The sequence below is a fragment of the Lagopus muta genome, chromosome 1 (assembly GCF_023343835.1).
Source record: "Lagopus muta isolate bLagMut1 chromosome 1, bLagMut1 primary, whole genome shotgun sequence".
NCBI lineage: Eukaryota > Metazoa > Chordata > Aves > Galliformes > Phasianidae > Lagopus > Lagopus muta.
Window position 1 is genome coordinate 184,042,676 of NC_064433.1, and position 21,306 is coordinate 184,063,981.

At 43.9% G+C, this 21,306-nt stretch overlaps 2 protein-coding genes and 6 non-coding genes across 35 annotated transcripts; 7 read left to right on the top strand and 1 right to left on the bottom strand.

Moving 5' to 3' along the window:
• Positions 1 to 167: 167 nt before the first annotated feature.
• On the bottom strand, positions 168 to 10,150 carry C1H11orf54 (chromosome 1 C11orf54 homolog). Of its 3 annotated transcripts, XM_048949509.1 has the most exons (10): positions 10,028 to 10,108; positions 8,912 to 9,055; positions 7,414 to 7,537; positions 6,301 to 6,399; positions 5,319 to 5,392; positions 4,435 to 4,536; positions 3,997 to 4,173; positions 3,007 to 3,156; positions 2,303 to 2,419; positions 168 to 602 (listed from the first exon to the last, which is right to left on the bottom strand). In XM_048949509.1, the coding sequence occupies exons 3-10, from the start codon at positions 7,469 to 7,471 to the stop codon at positions 429 to 431; spliced, it is 951 nt and encodes a 316-aa protein (XP_048805466.1). In that variant the 5' UTR covers positions 7,472 to 7,537; positions 8,912 to 9,055; positions 10,028 to 10,108; the 3' UTR covers positions 168 to 428. The 3 variants fall into 3 exon arrangements, with proteins under 3 accessions (XP_048805466.1, XP_048805448.1, XP_048805456.1); XM_048949491.1 differs by lacking the exon at positions 8,912 to 9,055 and having other exon boundaries at positions 10,028 to 10,150; XM_048949499.1 differs by lacking the exons at positions 8,912 to 9,055; positions 10,028 to 10,108 and adding an exon at positions 8,738 to 8,861.
• A 24-nt stretch (positions 10,151 to 10,174) lies between these two features.
• TAF1D (TATA-box binding protein associated factor, RNA polymerase I subunit D) lies at positions 10,175 to 21,278 on the top strand. Of its 26 annotated transcripts, none has more exons than XM_048949443.1 (14): positions 10,175 to 10,261; positions 10,987 to 11,226; positions 11,324 to 11,783; positions 12,053 to 12,228; positions 13,243 to 13,303; positions 13,581 to 13,857; positions 15,149 to 15,192; positions 15,633 to 16,326; positions 16,938 to 17,011; positions 17,356 to 17,393; positions 17,891 to 17,962; positions 18,696 to 19,679; positions 20,259 to 20,344; positions 21,025 to 21,278. In XM_048949443.1, exons 2-6 carry the CDS (start codon positions 11,000 to 11,002, stop codon positions 13,698 to 13,700), a joined length of 1,044 nt encoding a protein of 347 aa, XP_048805400.1. In that variant the 5' UTR covers positions 10,175 to 10,261; positions 10,987 to 10,999; the 3' UTR covers positions 13,701 to 13,857; positions 15,149 to 15,192; positions 15,633 to 16,326; positions 16,938 to 17,011; positions 17,356 to 17,393; positions 17,891 to 17,962; positions 18,696 to 19,679; positions 20,259 to 20,344; positions 21,025 to 21,278. The 26 variants fall into 26 exon arrangements, with proteins under 26 accessions (XP_048805400.1, XP_048805402.1, XP_048805363.1 ...); XM_048949445.1 differs by lacking the exon at positions 16,938 to 17,011 and having other exon boundaries at positions 15,633 to 15,889; positions 16,271 to 16,326; XM_048949406.1 differs by having other exon boundaries at positions 15,633 to 15,732; positions 15,857 to 15,889; positions 16,271 to 16,326; positions 16,938 to 17,393; positions 17,891 to 19,679.
• Positions 14,943 to 15,014, top strand: LOC125688535 (small nucleolar RNA SNORD5). Its single transcript, XR_007374793.1, has one exon. It is a non-coding gene; the product is annotated as a small nucleolar RNA SNORD5 (small nucleolar RNA).
• Positions 15,989 to 16,115, top strand: LOC125688527 (small nucleolar RNA SNORA40). The gene has a single exon (XR_007374785.1). It is a non-coding gene; the product is annotated as a small nucleolar RNA SNORA40 (small nucleolar RNA).
• LOC125688521 (small nucleolar RNA SNORA1) lies at positions 16,708 to 16,837 on the top strand. Its single transcript, XR_007374779.1, has one exon. It is a non-coding gene; the product is annotated as a small nucleolar RNA SNORA1 (small nucleolar RNA).
• On the top strand, positions 17,538 to 17,610 carry LOC125688518 (small nucleolar RNA Z40). The gene has a single exon (XR_007374776.1). It is a non-coding gene; the product is annotated as a small nucleolar RNA Z40 (small nucleolar RNA).
• On the top strand, positions 18,514 to 18,645 carry LOC125688523 (small nucleolar RNA SNORA18). The gene has a single exon (XR_007374781.1). It is a non-coding gene; the product is annotated as a small nucleolar RNA SNORA18 (small nucleolar RNA).
• On the top strand, positions 19,355 to 19,493 carry LOC125688520 (small nucleolar RNA SNORA8). The gene has a single exon (XR_007374778.1). It is a non-coding gene; the product is annotated as a small nucleolar RNA SNORA8 (small nucleolar RNA).
• Positions 21,279 to 21,306: the final 28 nt, after the last annotated feature.

Here is a 21,306-nt window from a genome sequence, read left to right on the forward strand (position 1 = left end):
AGCGGCGCTCGGGCGGGGCCGGCTTCACGGGAACGCGCTCGGGCGCGGCCCCGATGGCAGCATGCGCGTTTTCTTTGGCAGCGGGTTTGTTCTGCATGCTGAACGCAAATTCACTGCTAGTTCCACATCACCGAAACAGTCGCACAGGAAAAGCCACCAATCAATGATCAGAGTGCAGCATTAGTAATGTTTTACTGAAATTGGAACTACATGATCCTTGAGGTCCCTTCCAACCCGGGTGATTCTGTGATTCTGTGTGAATTCAGCCATAGCCCCTTCAGTTACAACTCCCGTTTTCCCCATTGACGCGAAAAGCTGGCAGTTTATTGCTTGGCATGTTTGCTCTTGGCTTTGATCACTGGCATAATTAACAGTTACAAAAATCAGCGGTTTTACTCAGGCAAAAGCTCAGCTCCCCTCCCGGCAGCTCACTCCCGCCCCACGTTGTGCGTTTCCTTGGGCCGGTCGATGCGGAAGAGCAGCTCGGCGGGCGCCAAGTAGGCGAGGTACTGCACCACATCCGGCGTGGTGTCCGTGTGGTAATGGCCGCCCTCGCCGTGATGGCTGAAGCAGTGCGTGTGCTCCAGGCGCAGGTCGCAGCCCTGCAGGCAGAGAAAGGACCCTCAGTACGTGTGGGGTGTCACGGCTTTGCAGCCGCAAAGGACACTACAGCCGTTAGGCGCTGAAAAGGTGCGGGATGTTTGTGCAGCTGCTAAGAAAGATGAAGAGCAGCTGTGTGAATCTGTGCCACGGGACGGTGTGGAGAAAAGAATTTAGAAACTCTGCCAGACATCAACTTTTTGGTGTTCATCTCTCAGAGATTTCCTTTTTTTGAGTTGGGATTCAACCAAGCAATCACAGCAGTGAATCACAGACTACAAATATAGATCGTTAAGGCTGGACAAGATCTCCGAGGTCCTCTCACCCCACCACTGAGCCACCCATCACTACCACACCACTAAAGCACGTCCCTCAGTGCCACATCTACACGTTTCTTGAGCACCTGCAGGGACGGTGACTCCACCACCTCCCTGGGCAAAAGTAAGGAAGGAAGCCATTCTGGAGAATAGAACCCCTTTGCAGTGAATTCCATAGGAAAGCTCCCATGAAGAAAGGCTGAGGGAACTGAGGATGTTTGGCTTGGAGAAGGGAAGGCTCTGGACACCTCAATGGGGTGCAGCCCTGGCACTGCTGCCCAGGGAGCTGTGGGTGCCCCAGCCCTGGAGGTGCTCGAGGCCAGGTTGGATGGGGCCTTAAGTCTGATCTAGGGGGTGGTCATCCTGCCACAGCAGGGGTTGGGAACTGGATGGTCTTGAAGGTCCTTTGCAACCCAAACCATTCTATGCTTTTTTGAAACAGAACAATTTGTTCACTGATAAAAACCACTTTCCCCCGGTGTCTGTAATGACACTCAAGTATTTCTAAACACAGCCTCTGCTGAATGCTGTTGAGTATCAGAGGATACACATAGGAATAACCCAGCGGCATCCACCACACAAGTCATGCTGGTTCTGAACAGGTCAGCTGTCTATGGCTGCTTTCCAAGTAATGTTCAACAGATTCTGGGAAGATGTACACAACCAAAAGTTGCCAAGACACAACATCTCACCACTGAGAGCATTCAAGCCAACAGCATCTTTCATTTAACTCTGGAAAATTATTTTTCTAATTATTATTTATGACTGCATTGTTACTTACAAAACAGTCGTTTTTACGTATGATTTCCTGATCACTTTTGAACAAAGTCTTCCTAAAGGTGAACATCTCAACAGCTTTTGAAACTAGATTGTTTTCTTTCCTGAATCGTTTGCTGTTGATTTCAGTGCTCGTGAAAGGTGCTAGCTATCTTTTCAGCATGAGGATTTGCAGGCTTTAATTTGCATCTGTAATTGAGACTCATGCTGGAGACATTTTGACACAGTATTGTCCAAGACAGCTCCTCTGAAAGCGAACAACATGAGCATGTGACTGGTCAAGCTGCCGTGCTCTTGACATTCTTCCTGATGTGGCCAGCCGTGAATGCAAACTGTGCTGATAGGTTTGGGATGCAAACACTTGGACATTGCAATTGTAACAGAACCACTGAGGTAAATCCTCTATGAACACTCACTGCATTCCAGAATTGGTTGGTCAAGTCTCAACTGAAACCAATGAAGAAATGAGAAGCCAGTATTTTATCACACCGTCTCTGAAAGCCTTTAAGAACAGGAGTGTGTGCATACTGTCTTAAAGGGAAAGTCACATTCATAACAAAACTCATTACAAGACTCAGTTTATACTTAGAAATGTGGAGAAGACTCACTGGATCTCTTGAAACAAATACTGGCTGACAAATCAGCGGAGCGTTCATTTCAAAGAAGTTGAGCCAGTTATTCAAATCCTCATCAGTGTTCAGAGGACAGGTAGAAAATTCTGCAGGCTACAGTAAAAGCAAAAGCTTTAAGTAAGATAAAGATACATCAAGGCATTTCTTCTATCAACTTTCCTTCACCTTCCTCCTCCCCACTATTCTGTTCACATTTGTTCTTTCCTTTTAGAAGCCCATTACTCTGTTTCTGCCAGAAATGGAAGTGACCAGAATATTGCTTCTTTCATTGCAGATATCTTGTGGGACAACTACTGAAGTGATGATTTTCCTCCTGGTATTTTAGAAGTTCAACTGTTTTTTTGTTTGTTTGTTTTTTAAATACATGTGTATTGCTTTCTGTAAGTATCATCTCAGTTACTGTATTTTATTTTATTCCACTTTACAACCGTCATACAATTCCTTCTCTAGCTGCCCACGGATTTCAGAAGAAAAGATGAAAGAAGTCAAGTTACACAGCATCATTAATTTTGTTACGTCAATTTTGCAGTATTCGCTTCTTACTTTAATACAGTGCTTATCCTAAGAGTTTATACAAATTTAAGAATACAAAAAAAGTCCAGACAGTAAGAAATTGTAGGTTGATTTATAATTCTGCTTTCAGAAGGATTAAAAAAAATTATGAGTTGAGAGTTACTCACCATAATGTGAATTTTTGCTTTTCCCTTCTGAATGATAAATGTACCACCCATCCCAACTGTCTTTTCTCCATAGTGTTTCTCTAAAGTTCGTCTTATACAAGACACAAAGTTAAGCTCCCCAGTTCTTCCATTGGCTTTCACTTCAAGAACCTGGAGGGTAAAGTGATTTCATCACTGCTGTCTCCTACAGCAAGTCTGCAAAGGTCTGTAAAAGCTGTTCTGAAACTCTCCCATACTTATAACCCAAGATTACTCTTTCAAAGCATGAGTTTCCCCCACAACTTCTGTTCCACATCCTTCCAGTACTGGATCCAACTTTATTTCTGACTCTCTGTTCAACACTAGCTTTACCTGTGAAGGGTACCAAGTCAGTTACTCACACATAAAACAATTGTATAGGTAACTCCCTTCTATCCATCAGCTGGCTTCAGCTCTGTTATAAGTTCTTGGAAAGAGAGAAGACTGCTCAGTTTCCATGCAATAATCTGGTTTTTGGCTGCTCTGCCAGCACTGCTTCGTGCCAGCTGTGGTGAGGGTAAAGCTTCTACAAAAAAACCTAAGATTTTGTAAATCATTTGTGCACAAGTCAGTCACTGTACAATGACCTTAAGTCACTGCATGTCTGGACTGGATTTGAATGGACGATTTATGAAGGAAAAGTTTTACTAAACTGTTACTTATTCCTCAACATTTTATACTGCTCTCTGTATCCAACGATTCTACTCATTCACCAGCCACGGTTTCTCACATCTGGATATTTGTTTCATGGAATTGCTCTTTTACTATTATCACACAGATGTGATCTAATACTGAAAGATGAATTTTCCTTCAGCCACAAGGTTCACACACACAGAATCACACACAGAATCACCCGGGTTGGAAGGGACCCCAAGGATCATGTAGTTCCAACCCCCCTGCCTAGCAGGGCCACCAACATACATATTCAGATCAGGATCTACAAGAGAAGTCACCTCTGATCCAAATACGCACCTTACCAGGTTGGCCCTCGCTGGCATAAAGGTTGCCCATCAGCCCAAATTCATAGTCCGAGTATTTACTGTTGTACTTTTCCAGAAGGCATCGTTTATCTGCAGGATTTATCCGAGCAAGGTAGCTCCCATTTACAGCAGGCTGTTTTCCATTCTTAGTTAGCGCAATAGGGATAAACTGAGACAAAGAACATGTAACAAATCGATAACAATATCAGTCAGTATAATGAACACAACTAACTCTATATGAAGTTTGGACTTTGTGGACTTTTATATTTGTATATAATCTTTGGACTATGTGGTTTATGCTCTTTTGGCATGAAACGTGTTTACTGTGTGATCCACTTGTTCTAAGTGGCAATCATTGAGCATGATACCACTTTACTATTTTGGTACTGAGATTAAATCATTGATAACGATCACACTTATAGCTACTGACCTCAGCATTTACACCAACAGCTCTAGATGAAACAGCCCCAGCTCCAAGAAAAAAAGCTCCAGGAAGCTCTATGTCTTTTGCAACAGTATTTAGATCATAAACCTGCAAAAGAGACACAAGTGTGATTGTGGTGTGGTGCTCTGGTGTGGAGTAGTCATTCTCAAATTGTCACTGTAAACCTGGGTGCATTCACAACATTCTCATTAGTATTTCAGATAGGATGAACACAGCACCCAAATCTAAACAACACAACATTTGACAGTAATAGAATGGATACATCCCTACCTGGTTTTTGAGAGGGAAGGTTGTGGGTATGATCCCCTGCCATTTTACCCAAAAACCGAACTACTGCTTTTATTGAAAACTGTATTTGCATAAAATAAAAAACACAACATACAAGACAGATGGGGCTGAGTGTCAGAAAGGAGACATGGTATTCTTGGGAAGGGACAGAAATGTCAAACTACTGTTGACTTGAAAACACAAATACAGCCAATTGTTACTAAGAAGCATGACTTGAAATCACTGACACACAACAAGCCACTTATAAACGTGCAGACAAGCTCTTCTAGTTCCTTCCATGGCTCCTGTCACAGATGATGAACTTACAATACTGTCCAGTATTTGTGGGCAAGAGAAGATGAACCATGGAGCAGCATACGATATTTCTCTAAGATGTGTAAGACTTCTGACATGGTCAATGTTTAATATACATCAGAATCAACATCAAAGAACATGGAAAACTCTTGCACGAGTGGAATCATGCAGTATCTGTTAGCCCTGGGTTTTGATTTTATTTTGACAAGATACTGCTTTTCTATTAACAAATGAATTTAAATCCCATAGCTACAGGAAAAAAAACCAAAACAAAACCAAGAACTCACTTTGTCTGTCTGTGCAAGTGGTACGAGGTATGGAACACCTCCCACTTCTGTTATTCTAGGCTTTCCACACAGTCCTGGAAAAATACAGACAGTTAATTTGGTACAGTGTTTTCCCTGACAGTCTTAGATCAGCATGCAGCCCAACACAGCAAAGAACAAGTTCCTCAAACATCCAACACACCCGGAGATCACAACTTCTATAGCATGCTTAGATAAGATGCTGCACTATTAAGAAATGTAAGGACTGTAAGCCATAAAATGGTTTACAGTAGAGGAATTTAATGCTAATCAATTTGTAAAATAAGCACAAAACAAAAATACTGTGGGCAACAGCTGCCATTTGGTGTTTCTCCAGTAAGATGGAGCTGACACACAGCTGACACTCCCACTGGGAGACTCCACTTGGGAAATTTCTGCAGTGTTGGGTGCCCAAGTCATCTCATTTATTTAGGCACATACCTGACATTGGGCATATATTGGGTATGAAACACCTTCCCAAGGTGTTTCTTGCACTACACTTACGATAGAGGGAAATCATGACCAGCACAGATGAGGTACCTGTCTGCCAGACAGGTAATGTCAAAGACTATGAATCCCACAGAAAATAACATAAAATATATTTTATATAATACAAAATGTAACAGTTTAACTTATATATGTGGATGGCAGGAATCTTAAACAAATGGAAGAACGACTCCTTTTGTTTGGATAGTGATTGTCATGGATCTAAAACATTTATCCATGTCAAAACCTTTTGAGCACAGTAACTGAAGTGTATGAAATAAGTGAGAACTGCAGACAGAGATTAAGAAAAAGAAGAGAACAACAGCTTGGATTATTTGTGCTTGTTCATTCATCAACTAGGAAGCAAATGCAGGAATAAAGTGTGGCTTTCCCATCATGCAAATTCTTCACCTGAAAAACAGCCTGAACTCTTCTAATAGCTTTAAAGAGATCTGCAGAATCAAGACCACCAGGTTACCTTTAGCAGGAAAATTGAAAGGCTCCTGAGTCAGATCAGGACAGTCTACAACAGAGACTTGGGCATCAGCAAAGTTTTCCTTAAGTCCTTTCTGCAAAACTATAATTAAAAAATAAGTATCAGCAAAGTTATTGGCAAGAAAAATTACAGAGAGGTTGACAAACAACTAACAGAAATCTGTGTCTAGCCTTCACTTCAGCAAGACACTTTAAAGAATACACAGATACCCTATGAAACTCCATTGACTGAAGTGTTAGTGCCTGTCGCTGTACAGAACTTTAGAGAACAGCAAGAGCTTGTTCAGAGCACTGCTAATTACCACATTAACTAAGAATTTCACAAAGCACCAGTTAAATAACGTGGATAACCTTAAACCACATTCAGCAGTGCTTTTGTTTTTACACCTGCTCATGCAGGGTATGCACTGCCACATTTCTGTCCATGAGAAGACATCCTGACGAGTGCCACTGGCAACACAGAGCAAATAGCAAACAGAGCTGACAATCAGTCCCAAATCTGAACTTTTTCTTTTGTTCTGTATCAGTGTTTTTAAGCCCAAATCCTGCCTAAGCACCTCAACAACAGGGATGATTTTGACTTAAACAAGTTCAGTATTTAACAAGAAGCTTTAAGTGCATTTTGTGAAGACTTTGGAAGGAAAAATAAGTTGTTCCCCGCAGTCTGTTTCTAACTCAGTCACCAGCAGAGGAACCAGCTGAGCTCAAGGAAAAAGACCATATTGCATCTTGCTAGGTGTGTCCTGAGCAGTTCCAAAAGAAATACTGGAGGCAGAGGAGAGCAGGTGATCCCAATTGAGTAATTAACCTCAGCCTGCGATTGTCAAACTTTCACAACTCCCATACAAACCTGCAAATGCAGCAGATTAAAGACACTGAGAGATTGCTCACATGCTCTAATGACACCCAGGGCTTTGGAGGGGGAATTATCCTTTGCTTTACAGAACTAACAGTGTACAGAAAAATAGGGCTTTACGTCCCAGTGGGCCAACAGCAAGAACATGCTGTATGCATTAACTGTACAGAGGAGTTGCTGGAAGCACTAAGGAAAGTTTGAAAAACATATTTCCAGTTTCTAAAAGGTTACATGACTTACCTCCAGCAAGCTCCTCCAGGCTTGGAAAATGTAAAACAAATTTTTGAAACGTTGCCATTGCCCGTTTGGTTCTGATTTCTTCAGGTTAGAAATTACAGTATAACACACTGCAAAAGTGACTGATCTGTCAACAAGGATAATGGTTTAGTGATTGAAACACTGTTTTCAACATGCAGTTTATCTGCCAAATTCACACAAAAGTACATAGACAACAGTAGAATTGTTATTATACCATTGAGGGAAAAAACGACAGCTTCAAGATGAACATTTTCTCACATGCTTTGGAAGAAGGTGTGCCTACCAGCCTGCAGCTGGTTTAAAGTACCATATATGCTAGTCCTCAAACTTCAAACTCAGTGCAGATAAAATGTATAATATGCTGAATCTAATTCAGGGGACAGGTCAGTTACTTGTCCTTTGTAAGCCTGAAGCCACGCTGCATTGGAAGAAAACCAGGCTCTTCTAAGCACAGCAATTGCCTCACTGTGTCTTTGCTACCTTAATGTTTACTTCTCCAGCATTGGCTACTATAGACTTTCAACCTTGGTTCCTAATTTCTTATTAGCACATTTCCCTTTCCAAAGGGGAAAAAGCCAGTAGCATGTCTCAAAGCAAAAAAAAAAACCAAAACCAAAAACAAAGCAGCAGCAAGTTCTACAGCATTGGGCTCTGTATCAGTACAGAGCCCTTAACAAAAAGCTTTGTTCTGAACAGAAATGCTGGAGTTTCTTTTGAAATGAGCTATATTTCAGTCAGCCATGCAACAGCATAATCAGCTGTGAGGGCAAACTACCAGCTCTGGGCACAAGCAGCTGGTTATATGCTACCTACATACAAACCAGCGCCACCAATCATTAACTGCTTAAGCACAAGCCTGCTGCATAAAACAGAAAATGGGTCTCACGCCTTGTAAGAAAAGGCAAGAAACCTAATGGCACTCTCAGATTTAACAGAGCTTTTGGTAGAAAGGACTGTGATGTGACGGCTACTTACAGATACTTTTAGCTTCTATCTAAATAAATAAATTCCTGACATTTATGACTGTCAAAAGTATGTGGGGAAAAAAAACTACTGTCCTCTTACAGGGAAAAAAAAAATACAGTAAAGAAAAGGATTGTGGGAACAAAGCAGTCAGCCAAGTCTTCACGTTCAAAGGTCAGCCACCCCACGTTCCTCCTGTAGCAGACCGTATAACCAAGATGTTATAATCGCAATATAATTGTGTATAATCAATAGATATCAAGATGTTATAATCGCAATATAATCAAGAGAGTAAGGCAAAGCAGACAATGATCACAAAAAGAGAATTAGTGGAAGAGCTTACCCTTCGGTTGAGCTCACCAGAAGACACCAAAAGAGGGGATCTCCACAAGAGATCCTTCCCCTCTGGTAGCCAGCTCTTAAATAGGTCCAGGAGGGCTGGAGCCTGGCTCCACCCCTTCCGGCAGCACAGGTGAATTGCCCTCACCTGTGCTCCTCTGGCTGACTCAAGGCTCACCTCAGGTGATCAATCAGAGGTTCAGGCCGTGACTCAGCAGTTCCCATACACAGATAGTAAAGAAAGATAGAAAGCTATCCATGTCCAGTGATTTCCATCTTAGTTGGGCTTATCCACTTCCACGGGTAATCCTCCCTTCTCTGACTGTGAAGGAGAAGGAAAAGGAAAAGGCTGGATGTGGTGCCTGTTGTCAGATGGACCGAGGCAGAGCCCAGGGCTTTTAAGAGTGCATTGAGAAAAAAGGAGCAATTAAGTCAGAGAGAGAACAACTCCAGCAGCGTTGTTGTAAATCAGGTCCAGAAGGATGCTGGGCTCCTCGAGACACCAGCTGAAATACTCCTGAAACAGAGCTGGCGTTGTGCAAAGGGCAGAGACAGGACTCGGACGCAGATCAGCCAGGTAGGCTCCGACGCAACGCCCCGACCATCGCCTGCTGCGTAAAGGAGAAAAGCGCGCTCAGCTCCCGACACGCCGCCAAAAGCTCCGGGCGTTACAACCGGGTCCAAGCAGGAAGGAAGCGGGTCGGTGAGCAGCGGCGTGAGGACAGCACTTGTAGGGGAGTCGGTGCGGGGTGGGAGGGAGGAGAGCACGGCGGGGCACGGAGGCTCGGATGGGCCGTGATGGAGCGACATTAATGCTGTCAGAAGAGCTGCTGGGTGACAAACGGGAAAGGCGCACAAAGAACAGGTCCGAGATGGCAAAGTAACGACAAGCACGTAAAGACATTTCAGCTCTGCTTTTCCAGGCACGGAAGGGCAGAAACCGGAAAGGAGAAGTTAACAACTGGATAAAAACGCATTGGGGTGAGGGGGGAAGAAGTATTAAGGACAAAGTAGAGACAGCAGCCAGCAAGAGAAAGGAAAATCAGCCGTAACGCAGAGAAAGGCAAAACGCCGGGGGACGTGACTGCTGCGGCCGTGGTCATCAGCCGGGAGGAGGCGGGCGGACAAGGCAGCGGCGGGGGAAGGCTGCGGGCGGAGGGCACGGCACAGCCTGAGCCGCCGAGGAGAACCGAGCCGCGACGGACCGCGCCAACATGCCGCCGAACTCAGAGCAGGTGCAAGAAGGGAAATTTGGGCCATTTAGGTGAGTGCAGAAAGAGCCCCGGAGCCAAACCTGCAAGGGCAACTCTCCGGAGTCCCACAGCGAGCAGAGCAGCAGGGAAACCCCAAAGGCTGCCCGCGCTTCCGGTCACAGCGCGAACCAACCCTCCCTGCCGCCCCGCCCTCCTTACGGCGCGCCCCATCCCGCGCGACCAGCCGAGCCCGCCCCGCCTGATCTCGCGAGAGCCGAGCGCTATTTAGTCTCGGAGGCGGCCATCGCGCGCCCTTTGCGGAGACGAAGCGTAAGGTGAGGGGGGGCTGGTGAGATGCGGAGGCGCGCAGCATCCACTGCCATCTGCGGCGGGGGAACCTGGTCCGGGGCTGAGGCCGAACGAAAGCCCGTTGTTTCTCCGAGCGCTTCCCTGAGGGAACGCGGGGAAGGCCCTAGGGTGGGGAGCGGGCTCCTCGTGGCGGCACGGCGCCGCGGTGGTGCGGCGCGAATCGCGCAAAATGTCCGCCCCGGGATGCTGGGCGGGCAGGGCGACCTGAGGCGAGGCAGCACGCATCGGGCGACCGGCCGGCTGTGGGCGGGCTTCCCTTCCGAGCTCGGCAGCGGCCGTGGGGAGACATCGCAGACTCCCGGTCTTCCTCAGAGTTTAGGGCGCGTCGTGCCGCTCTGCGTTCGGCCCCTTTGTGTATACAGTCCTGGCGCCGGATGGAGTGCGCCGGATTACAGATCGGCTGAAAGCGAGCGTTTTCTCGTGGGACTGTTCTGTGCTCATGGCCGGGGAATGAAATGTTGGTAGGTTGTTACAGTAGGAAACTCTCAGGGCTGTACAGCCAGCGAAAGACTGGGAAAATGGGGTTCTTATGCCCTGATCCTTAGTTGAAAATAATTATGAATTAGAGTGAAGTGTTTTTTGTGGCTTAGAACTGCAGCATCTCTACGAGCTAAAGAAGCTGTTGGCTTACATGCACGTGTGCTTGTATGTGAAAAACTTTGCCTGTGCTAAAACGTACTTTATTTTTTAGGGCAGATTAAAACATGAGTGATACAGATGAATCCCACGCTTCTGGTTCTGATTATCCTGATGCCCAAGATCTCATATTCACTCAGAGGAAAAAAAGATCTGAGGTACCTGAGCGTGCAGCAAGTGCACAAAAGGAACATTTGGGCTCGAGGCAGAAGGGTGCCAGTCCTGAGGAGTCTTCGGATGAGATCAGTAGTACAGATACGTCTTCAGATGAGGTGGATAGCAGTGATTCAGAAATGTGAGTTATCTCTAGTTCATTAGAATTGCTCATGAACAGAACTTGTGATACATCATTAATGTACGTGTTTTGTTGAACATACACATTTCTTTTTCAGTGATGTTCCAGCTGCTAGTGGCAGCAAGCACCATAGGAAGCACTCTGTTGTACCTTCAAAGCGAAAGAGGAGATTGCAGGCTTCAAAGCAACAAGCAGAAGCTGATGCAGGAGTGCCTGGCGGTGAAAGTTCTGATTCTTCTCTGCCCACTCAGAGCCCAGTGAGGCCACCTGAAGCCTCCCAAGAGAAGAAATCTAAGCTCAATTTGAAAGCCATTTTTGCCTATCACTTCAGAGGAAGGAAGTTTAAAGCTGCTGCACACCGAAAATACCGGAGCAGTGGTTCACGGAAGATAAATAGAGCCTCTGGGTGCACACGGAGGCGTGGTAAGAAGAAGCCCATGACAGCCTCACCTCAGGAGCGAAGGAAAAGGCTTAAGGATCGAGGCTTTCAGTTCCCTTTTGTTGAAAAACATTATGGGAGAAAACATATTCCCTTAAAGATGGTTCTTAGCTATGAGGTGAGCGCTCTGTTTTGTGGGAGAGAAGTTGTGATTTTAGATTTATGTCAAGGAACAATGAATGCAGGTTGGCATGTTGTGCTTCTACCTAAACACCACAGTGAAATGAATCCACTTTTGTGTTGTTACACAGGATGACTGCTGCTTTCCATTTGATACCTTACCAAACCAGCTGACCTAAGGCTGTCATTTAATGTTACAGTTTAGTTGATTATATAAATGCTTCATTCCTTTTATAGTGGCGTTTAAGATGTATTTCTTTCCTTCAGCAAGCAGCTGCAAAAGGGTATTTCCAATATGTTGAAATGCTCAAATATGAAGATCACCTCAAAAAGGCTTTGAAAGCCCTTGAAGCCAGTGAAGACTTAGAAAGAGAATGCCTGGTAGTGCGGAAACACAAATATTTAGATGACGAAGGCCCCCTTTCTCCTATCCAGGAGACAAAGTAAGTTCGTCTTGAGTAGTATAAAAGTTGCTGTTTTGTGCTCAGCTTAAATCTGAGTTTGTGTGTGCAGCATTGCTGTCTTTATTGTCTGGTGTGTGCATTATATTCATTGGTGAAATACCTCATAGATTTTTCTGTAACTCAGTAATGGATTCTGGGGACTTAGCACCCTGTGCTGTGTGCTCACTCCTCATCCTCAAAAGAGCAGAGACAGAAAATAGATGACAGCTCATGGCTTGTGATGAGGACAGGGCAGTCACTTACCAGTTACTGTCCCAGGCAGAACAGGCTCAGCACAGGGAGGTGAACGTAATGTCTTGTTATTTGTAGCAGGTGAAAGCAGTGAGAACTAAAAGCAAACTACAAACAGTTTCCCCCCAAGCAGTGCAGTGGGGACTGCGCTCATTCCATAAAGCTTTGCTTCTGCCTCTCTATCCCTGCTGCATGTGGAGTCACAGAATCATGGAATGGCCTGGGTTAAAAAGGACCACAAAGATCATCACGTTTCAACCCCCTGCTATGTGCAGGGTCACCAACCACCAGACCAGGCTGCCCAGAGCCACATCCAGCCTGGCCTTGAATGCCTGCCGGCATGGGGCATCCACAGCCTCCTTGGGCAGCCTGTTCCAGTGAGCAGTGTGTCTCTTCCATGAGATGCCATCCTTCCCCAACTGACCCCAGGTGGGATCCCCCTGCTATTGAAACCTTGACACTTCAGTCCTGTACTCCTGTGGAGGTTGACTCCAGCCAGCACCTAAGCACCTGCATTCACTCTCCAGTAGGAGAAAAGAGAAACCTGTGAGTTGTGGTGGTGGAAATGGTTCTGTCAGTGTCAGTAGCTGGGATCTAGTTCCAGAAAGAGAGCAACCTCCTGTAGAATTGGGGCATCCTAGGTGTATAAGCTGTAGTGTTTCCATATGCATTATGGGAAAGTGGTGCTGCATTAGGGGAATAGCTTATATATGCTGTGCTACTGTAAAAGTACAGATTTGATTTCAATTTTATATATTTCAGTGATGATGATAATAACTGCGTGTGCTCTGATAATCCAGAAGACTTTGATGTCAGAGTAGTGGTGAGTAAATACTCATTAATTTGAAAAATACTATAAGCTTTTTTCTCTTTTGAGGTGTTAAAGAAGTAATAGATGATGCTTTGAGTACTGAATTCTTGAGCTTGGTGTGGTTCTGATGTGTAGTATGAAAGGAAGTTGGTTTGAGAGAAGTCTGTACTCTTTGGAATTACAATTGTGGAAACGAGTTCTTTGAAGCGTTCCTAAATCTTGGGAAATGAGTAATTGTTCCTGATGTGTTTCCAAACCAGGGTTGTGAATACTGTTTCTTCATTCTTAGGACAACAGCTGTTTCATCATAAGCAGCAAAATTCCCAACAAGAAGAAATCGAAGGCCGAAACAAAGCGAGCAAAGTCAGCTGGAGTGGTGGAAGTAAAGAAGAGTGCTGCTGCTAACTGAACATTTGTGTGGTTCTCTTTGGTTGAACAGAACATGAACGAATAAGGTGGCAGCAGTCACTTCTCAGAGACCTTATTGAGGTCTGCTTGGCTTAAAATGTTGGTCTGAAGTCAGCGTTGAGCTGTCAGCCAGAAAACCTCATCAGAATCAATTTAAGGTGAGTTTGGGTCTGAGATGGATAGGAGAAAGTTGTGGCCTGTCTTTTTGCTAAGCATTTTTGCAGTTGGACTTGATGGTCTTTAAGGTTTTTTCCAATCTGAGCAATTCTGTGCTGTATGAAGTGTGCACTAGCGATTGAGTGGCTGCTAATCCTGTTGAAACACCAGCTTCTGCAGCTTGACAGAAGTCTTCTGTCATCAATGGGTCGTAGAGCTACAGAATTAAAAGTTCCAGATCTTGTAATTAAGAGGTGTTGTGTAGAAATGTGTGTAAACATGTATATGCTTTGGCAGGGGGGTTGGACTCGATGATCTCTGGAGGTCCCTTCCAACCCCTACAATTCTGTGATTCTGTGTGATGTAGGTGCACTCATCCTACACAGGGGAACTTAGACCCACTTCTCTCATGGCTTTGTGAAGGAAGCTTGAGCTTTCCTTATTGTAATTTGGTAACTTGGAGGGAGTAAGGCTTTGGAAGAGCCACACTTGAGGGATGTTTTTCTGTAAAACTCTTGTGAAATCCCTTTGATGCATTTGAAATAATGATGAAATAATTGCTTATGGCTGTTTGTTCATCATGAGGAATAACACTTAAAAAAAACCTAATTTTCCTAAATCCACTATAATAATGTAAAGTTGCTTTAAAACAACTAGAAGTGTGATGAAAAGTTCTTTTCCCTTCTTTCCCCTCCTCACTCTGGAATGGGGTTTTATGAAGGTGACTGAGCAGAAGATGGAAGTCCTTCAGCATGACAGGGACTATTGCTGATCTCATAGCATGAGGGGAACATGCTGCAGTTGCTCAGTCTGAAAAGAGTTGAAGTTGCATTTCTAAATCTTTGCAGAAGAAGCTTGAGATTTCCCTGTTGCAGCTTGGTGCTCAAGAGTGAGACTGCAAAAATCTGCTCTTTGCTAATTAAAGATCAGATTTAATAACAGTCCAAAGTTAATGGCTGAATATAACTCTCTTAGGCACCTACTTGAGAAATACTGTGTGGCTTGAAAGACTCATCCTAGATCGAGAGTGGGGTTCTGGCAGGATAAGGCGTAGTGAGGTGGGATGTGGAGTCCTGCTCATTCTGCAGTTCATGTGATGAATATTTCTGTTCAACTGCTGAGTGACTCAGAAATGAACTAAATTTCAATTCTGATTAGAACTGGATGTACACACCTGAAAAATGAGTGCATTACATCTGCCAAATTGATTGCTGAAAAGTAGCTTTTGCCTTTAGGGATCTCAGCTTATTTGACCATAATTGATGATTCTTAGCCCTTTCATTTTTTTTTCAGTTTGTTGCTTTTGGATGGTGAATATTGATCAGCTGCTGTGAGAGGTAAGCTGTAGTGTTATGCAGTTCTTTTCTCCAGGTAGCTTGTGGGCTTCGTGACTCCTGCCAGTCCAGCCTGTAGTCTGTGCTGGAACAGAAAGCATCAGTTTTTTTAACACCTGTATATTCAAAGTAGTTTGTGTAGGCAGTGATAGATAGCAGTGCTTGTGTCAGCCGGTGTTGAATGCTGCAGGCAGACAAGCCGACTGTGGTTTATGTTGGGTGCTCCTAGTGGAGATGTCTGTACTGGTGCCTTGTGCAGCTGCAGTGTCTGATAACTGCCCTGTGGTAAAACTGCAGGGGGAAGGAACATCAGGAGGTGGTCTTGGACGTTACTGCCAAAGCTGCGCAGTTTCTCACAAAGGGATGTTATCAGACCTGTGCCTCTTCAGGAGGGCTTAGGATGCAGCACAGAAGAAAAACTTGAGGGTTACTCTTTAACACAGGGAGCCTGGAGGTACAGCTACACCAGTAATGACAACGAGCATGTTTCCCTGTATGAGGATCAAACTGGAGCATCTGCTTTCAGCGTTTGTTGTAGTAAAGGTACTGGAGTACATAATGTGTCAACTTGACACAGTGTAAATTGTTCTTACAACAGTATCTGATAGTAATACTGAGCTTGTTGCACCTGTTAGTAGTCCACGTCATACCTGTCTCTTAAAAACAGGAAGCCCAGTAATGGATGGTGAAAGTTAATGGAGTAAGTATACAGTTGATTGAGAAATAACTTCATTTTTGTGTGGTCTTCAAATGCTGTTTCAGAGGCATGAAAAATAACAGAGCAGGCGCATTCAGTTTCAGCACATGTTCAGTTTTTGTCTGGTGCTGTAGACAAAAACCTGGAACCTGGTGCTTAGAAAAAACCCTTCTTTCGCAACCCACAGCCGATGCGTGTATTGGTTGTGTTACTTACATGAAGGGACACTGCTTATATTTATTCAAGCAGCAATTAATCCAAAGGGCATGTTTCGTATTGCATGTGCAGAAATGTTGTGCAGTTGCTTTGTTTCCTTCACAGAATTTTTCCAGCTCTGTAGCACTGAGCTATTGTAACTGTTTTGATCTGCTTGAATTCTTACAGCTGGTGCACAAATCTGTTACTTCTGTGCTGTCCTGTGGAACACACGGGTTAAGGAGGTATGCTTTGTTTCCGCTGTGTTTTGGCGTGAGAGAACTTGAGTCTTTGCCTTCTCAGAGAGGCTTTGGTGGAGCTTGTCAAACACAGCAGTGGGAACTGTTGGACAAGTTGTTAAGTGATAAAAGTGCATTTAAGTTGACCTGGTTCTTTAATGTTTCTTGAAGTAAAGGAATTTTTGAGGAAGCTTTTTTGCCTGTGGGGAGGTTGTGCTGTGAGGACTGAAGGCTTAGCTGTTTTTTTTTTTTGTTTTTTTTTCTTAAATAAATATTTCATTTGGAAAGGCAAAAGCAGAAGGCAGCTGGTGATGTGTCCATGTTGGAGTTAATGGGTTGGGCTTTAAAACAAACTGTTCAGCAGGTTTAGTGAAGAGTTGATTGTTGCGCCTTGTTATTCAGCAGGCAGACAATTCTGTGTGTGTCTCAACTGAACAACGGGGCCAGAAGAGCAACAGGTTGTGCTTTCCTCACTGTAACACCCATTGCAGTGGTGACAATGAGACCTGTAACAGGCTTACATACTGAGAGAATTGTGCAAACACGGTTCAAAATGTGGTTACTCTTAAATTCTGACGGATTGACATGTGTGGTGTTGTGAATTCTTGAATTCATAGAATCACAGGGTTGGAAGAGACCCACAAGATCATCCCATCCAACCATCCTCCTATCAGCATTACTATCCACTAAGGTACTAAACAATATCTTGCAGCATTCTGCATCCTGCTGGCTGTGGGAAGTGGAAGAAAAACACACAGTACTGCATTCTGTAAATAGTTTATCAGAGCACTCTTGGAAGCTGTCTTGTAGTTGCTTCACACTGCAGTGCAGCTGATGTAGGTAACACGCTCACATACATCTTCTGTGCCATAGTGCTTTGATTTCTTAAGTGTGGGTAGATTTTGTTTGTAGTTTTGTGACAGACTTTGATTTGAAGTGCTGCGTGTTCAGTGTAAGAGTGCTTGAATCTTGAAGTTACTAAAATGCTGAAGAAACTTAGAAGTGTTAATCAGTACTGTAATCTGCTCTTTTCAGCAAGCCCACCTGACGATGCAGACTGGAGGACTACCTTGGTGAGTTTGATACCAGCTTAATGTAACCATTGCTTAGTGAGAGTTAGAAATTTTGCTTCAACTTTCTGAGCTGGCATATGGCTGTTCCTACTGAGTACTGCTGCATCAGAAAAACTGACTGTAAAGCTTGATGCTATCTGAGGAAGTTGTTGTGATGATTGGCAAAATGTTCAACTGCTCTGAAGAGAGTGAGTGAGAATGGCCTTTCTGAACAAATCTACTGCCTGACTTCATACTGCGTATCCATGCTGAGGATGGAGCGTGCAGAATGTTCTCAGTGAATAAAGACTGATATTTTTTTTTGTTGATAAAACTGTCAAATTACATTTTGAATGTTCACTGCAGTAGCTTGAAGCGTGATTGCAGTGGGAGAGATCATCAGAAATGCCTGTGGTGATTAGAAATGGCTTCTGAAGGTTCTACAACTCACTGCTGTAGGTCCTACTGTATGCACGTGCAAGTCATTTTGTAACCCTGTGGTGATGTTGCTTTTTCAGGTGGCAGGTGGTATGAGGAAATGAGAGAAGAAGTGCAGAAAGCCACTTGACAGAGACGGAGCTCCCCTATAGGTTAGTGTGCCCTCTGAGCTTCTGCAGATGCATCAGTGTTTGAGGGGCTCCGGTTTTCAGTGGCTGGAGCTGTTCACCAGGTGAAGCTCAGTGCCTTTTGGAGTGTTGCAGGGGCATAACTCAACATATGTTAGGATATTTTAAAGTAATATTCCCTTTCAGTCTGTTAAGGGAAGACTTCTTTAACTCTGGTTTATCCCAAGAAAGATCTCAGTCTGAAATGAAGTGACGAGGTCAACTTCATAAACTCGGGCTTCACTTTAAAAGTAAATGAGTACTAAGGGAAGTTAGGAGTGTTTGAATAAATGTTGTAGTTAATTCCCATCGTTTTATACTGCTCATGTTCATGTAATACTGTTCGTGTAATCGTAGCTTTTAACATTAAACTGATGTGGAGTTATTACTGCATCTTCCAAATGAAATGGTAGTGTAACACTGCACTCCTTTTTCCCACAAATCATGACAGAAGTAAGAAGGCACTTTGTAGGAACTGTATAAGATGCTTTTCCAGTCTGTTTGATTTTTGTTGGTTGGTTTATGGTCACAGAAACATTGAGGTCTATCCCGATAGGATCTCTTCTGTAGGTTCATGTCGTTGGAAACGCCTCACAGAACAAACTTGTGGTTTAGTTTCACCCTTGGAGCTACCTGTTAGCTCTGTGGGATAGAACTGCAAGACAAATCTTCATGTACCATTTTAGGAATGGAAGTAACATGTCATGTTCTCCCTCAGGTGCTGGCTCATGAATTTGATATAGATGAAAAAAAATTCAAATGGAAAAGCTTGGTAAGAGTGAAAAAGAGCATGTTCTGAGATATAAAATGTAACTAACGTTCAATTGCGTGAGTTGAACTTGCTCAGCCAGATGTCTGTGAAGGTGCCAGACCTCTTTGTGTTTTTTTCTGGTTGGCTTGAAGCAGGCTCTTCCCTCTTCAATCTAAAAATGATTTACTGTTCCTTGTGGTGCCTGTAAGTTTAAATTAGAAAGTCCAGCCCTCTAATGTCTGTCCAGTCTTAAAGTAACTCGATGAGCATGCTGGATTTTTGCTCTGCTATGTAATTCAGCAATGCTGCTTTTCTCTTGTTAAGCTTCAAAGATTTAAAGTCTGAGTTAATTTCTGAGCCTGGTACAGTGTTAGAACTCCTGGGTTACATGGAGCATAGTGCTGTTCCACAGACCATAGCTTGAAGTAAAAGGACAATACTCATAAGCCCATTGTGCTGGCAATATAAAGAATACTTGAAAGAATAATGAGGCTGCTGAAATTGATGGAATTTCTTTTCTCTCTTAGCACGGCAACTTCTGTGAGATTGGTACTTCATTTTGGCTTCTCTCTAACTGGTGTCTGCAGAGCTTGAACATTAATGTGCATTTGTTGATTGAGGACTGTTGCACTGAATGGTATCTGCACCCAGCAGCATTCTTCTGATGGGGTGTTCAAAAATCAGTGCTACAGTAGTTCAGCATTTGGCATCGTTGGTTTTCACTCTGCTGTGGTTGTTAAACCTGGTATTCTTGCTGATACAGGCTTTGTCCTCTTCAAGCATTTGAGCACAGTCCTTTTGTGTTGGGCAGGACTTGTCAGTGTGAGAGCTGACCGCTGGTTCTCCCTGGTGTGTTCAGTTTGTTTCTTTAAACAGGTGCCTTATGGTACAGAGCAGTCAGTTGGCTGTGTGAATGGATTTCTGTGGAAGAGGAAACAGCCTGTTGGACAGGTGAGCACTGAGTTGTCAGTTCAGGAGGTTTGGGGCAAGTTGATGGAAGCTCGGTTGCTGACACATGACTCTAGAAGATCAAAACTTCAGTAAGCTGTCTAGAAACATAGAAATGACTGGCCAGTAGCAGGCAGTCCTGGGCAGCACTCGCTCCAGATTTTGGCAGTATCAGGGTCAGGGTGTGTGCCTGCAAGCTAGTCTTGTGTGCTTGTAGAAACAGCAGTAAAGGGAGGTCTGGTCATTACCAAAGCTGCAAGGATATTCCTGTTCCTGGTAAGCTGTGGACATGACCATAAAACAACTCCATCAGACTCCTGAATTGCTGCATTGTGTGGCAGTAGGTCTGCTGGGAACAAAGCGTTGGTGTAGGCCACAGACACAGCGCTCCCTTCTGCTGGTTGTTAGTGGCTCTCTTTGGCTACCAAGGAACCCAAGTGCTAGCAAGAATCTTCAGCTGTTGAAATCAAGCCCCACAAGCGGCTGTTGACAGAACTGTCATGCATTCAGAATGGAAAACAAAAATCTACTTCTTGCACTTGGCATCCAACTTCATTTTAACTCTTCATTTATACAAACCAGGTGTGCCTTTGTGTACCAGAGTGCTGCTGTCACTGAATGTTGGGGTTATGAAGCTGTACCTGAGTGCTGCCACAGCAACTCTGTAGGTAAGATGCTTAGCAGCAGTGCTGATACCCAGAAGAAATTCAAGGTCACTTCAAAGAGGGTTTGCGTGGCTGGAAAACCAGCAGCTCTTAACGCAGTGACCGTACATTGAACTCCTTTTAGCAGGATGCTGTAGCCACTTTGTGTGTGCTGTGGTCTATTTCAGAGGAGACAGTCCTTAAGTTACATTGCTGCTTAGAATGAGAAACCACCTGTAGCTACTGCCCTGTCACTTTTTGAGTTCCTACTGCAGGCAGAATGCTACTTGGCTTCATCTGCAACCATTTGACTTTAGCAGCATGTGGGGTTGGAAGGGAATATTGATGTAATTGTGGCACTATGAGCTGTCTTGTATCTTTAATGCTTTTTCCTTCTGCTTGGGTGTATGGCATGTTCTTGAAACTGCATGGAAACAGAGAATCCCAAAGAGTGGGCAGTAGTGTTGAACTGAAATATTATGGATAGAGTGCATATAGGAAACTGGAGTCAGAGCAAGCATGCAAAATGATTCTTTTTGCCCCTAAACAATTTAGTAAGGGATGTATGATTGTGTGGCTGCATTACTGCTGTTACATCAGCACCATGTTATGAAGTTAGGTTGCTTCAACCTATAGGAAGTCAATAACTTGAAATGCTTTTCTTTCTCTTGAATTATGGTGCTAATTATTTTTTCTTCTCTCAGGTCCTGATGTGATGTTGCTGCAAGTCTTGCAAGAAAGAAAAGCTCTTAAATGCTCTTAAACACTCCTCTATTTCTTGTAATAATTGAGAATTTTAAATATTTTAACTTCATTGCCCTGTAAGTTGAAGTAGTGGATCAAAGTGTGGCTGTAAGCAGGGAAGGATTATCAACTGTGTTCAAACTGTTCCAAGTGGGAAGATGGGGCTGTTTACTTCATACAGAAAGTAACATTCAAATAAAACTGCTTGAAAGAACCAGCTGCAGCCAGGGAATTGTTATTAC

Bases quoted from the DNA above. Each gene is read 5' to 3' on its own strand.
- C1H11orf54 (XM_048949491.1), bottom strand. From the start codon at position 7,471: ATGGCAACGTTTCAAAAATTTGTTTTACATTTTCCAAGCCTGGAGGAG. The intron at 6,400-7,413 runs GTAAGTCATGTA...TTTTAATTATAG, and splicing joins CCTGGAGGAGCTTGCTGGAG to TTTTGCAGAAAGGACTTAAG. The intron at 4,537-5,318 runs GTGAGTTCTTGG...TCTCTTTTGCAG, and splicing joins CACTTGCACAGACAGACAAA to GTTTATGATCTAAATACTGT.
- TAF1D (XM_048949278.1), top strand. From the start codon at position 11,000: ATGAGTGATACAGATGAATCCCACGCTTCTGGTTCTGATTATCCTGAT. The intron at 12,229-13,242 runs GTAAGTTCGTCT...TATATATTTCAG, and splicing joins TCTCCTATCCAGGAGACAAA to TGATGATGATAATAACTGCG. The intron at 13,304-13,580 runs GTGAGTAAATAC...CTTCATTCTTAG, and splicing joins ACTTTGATGTCAGAGTAGTG to GACAACAGCTGTTTCATCAT.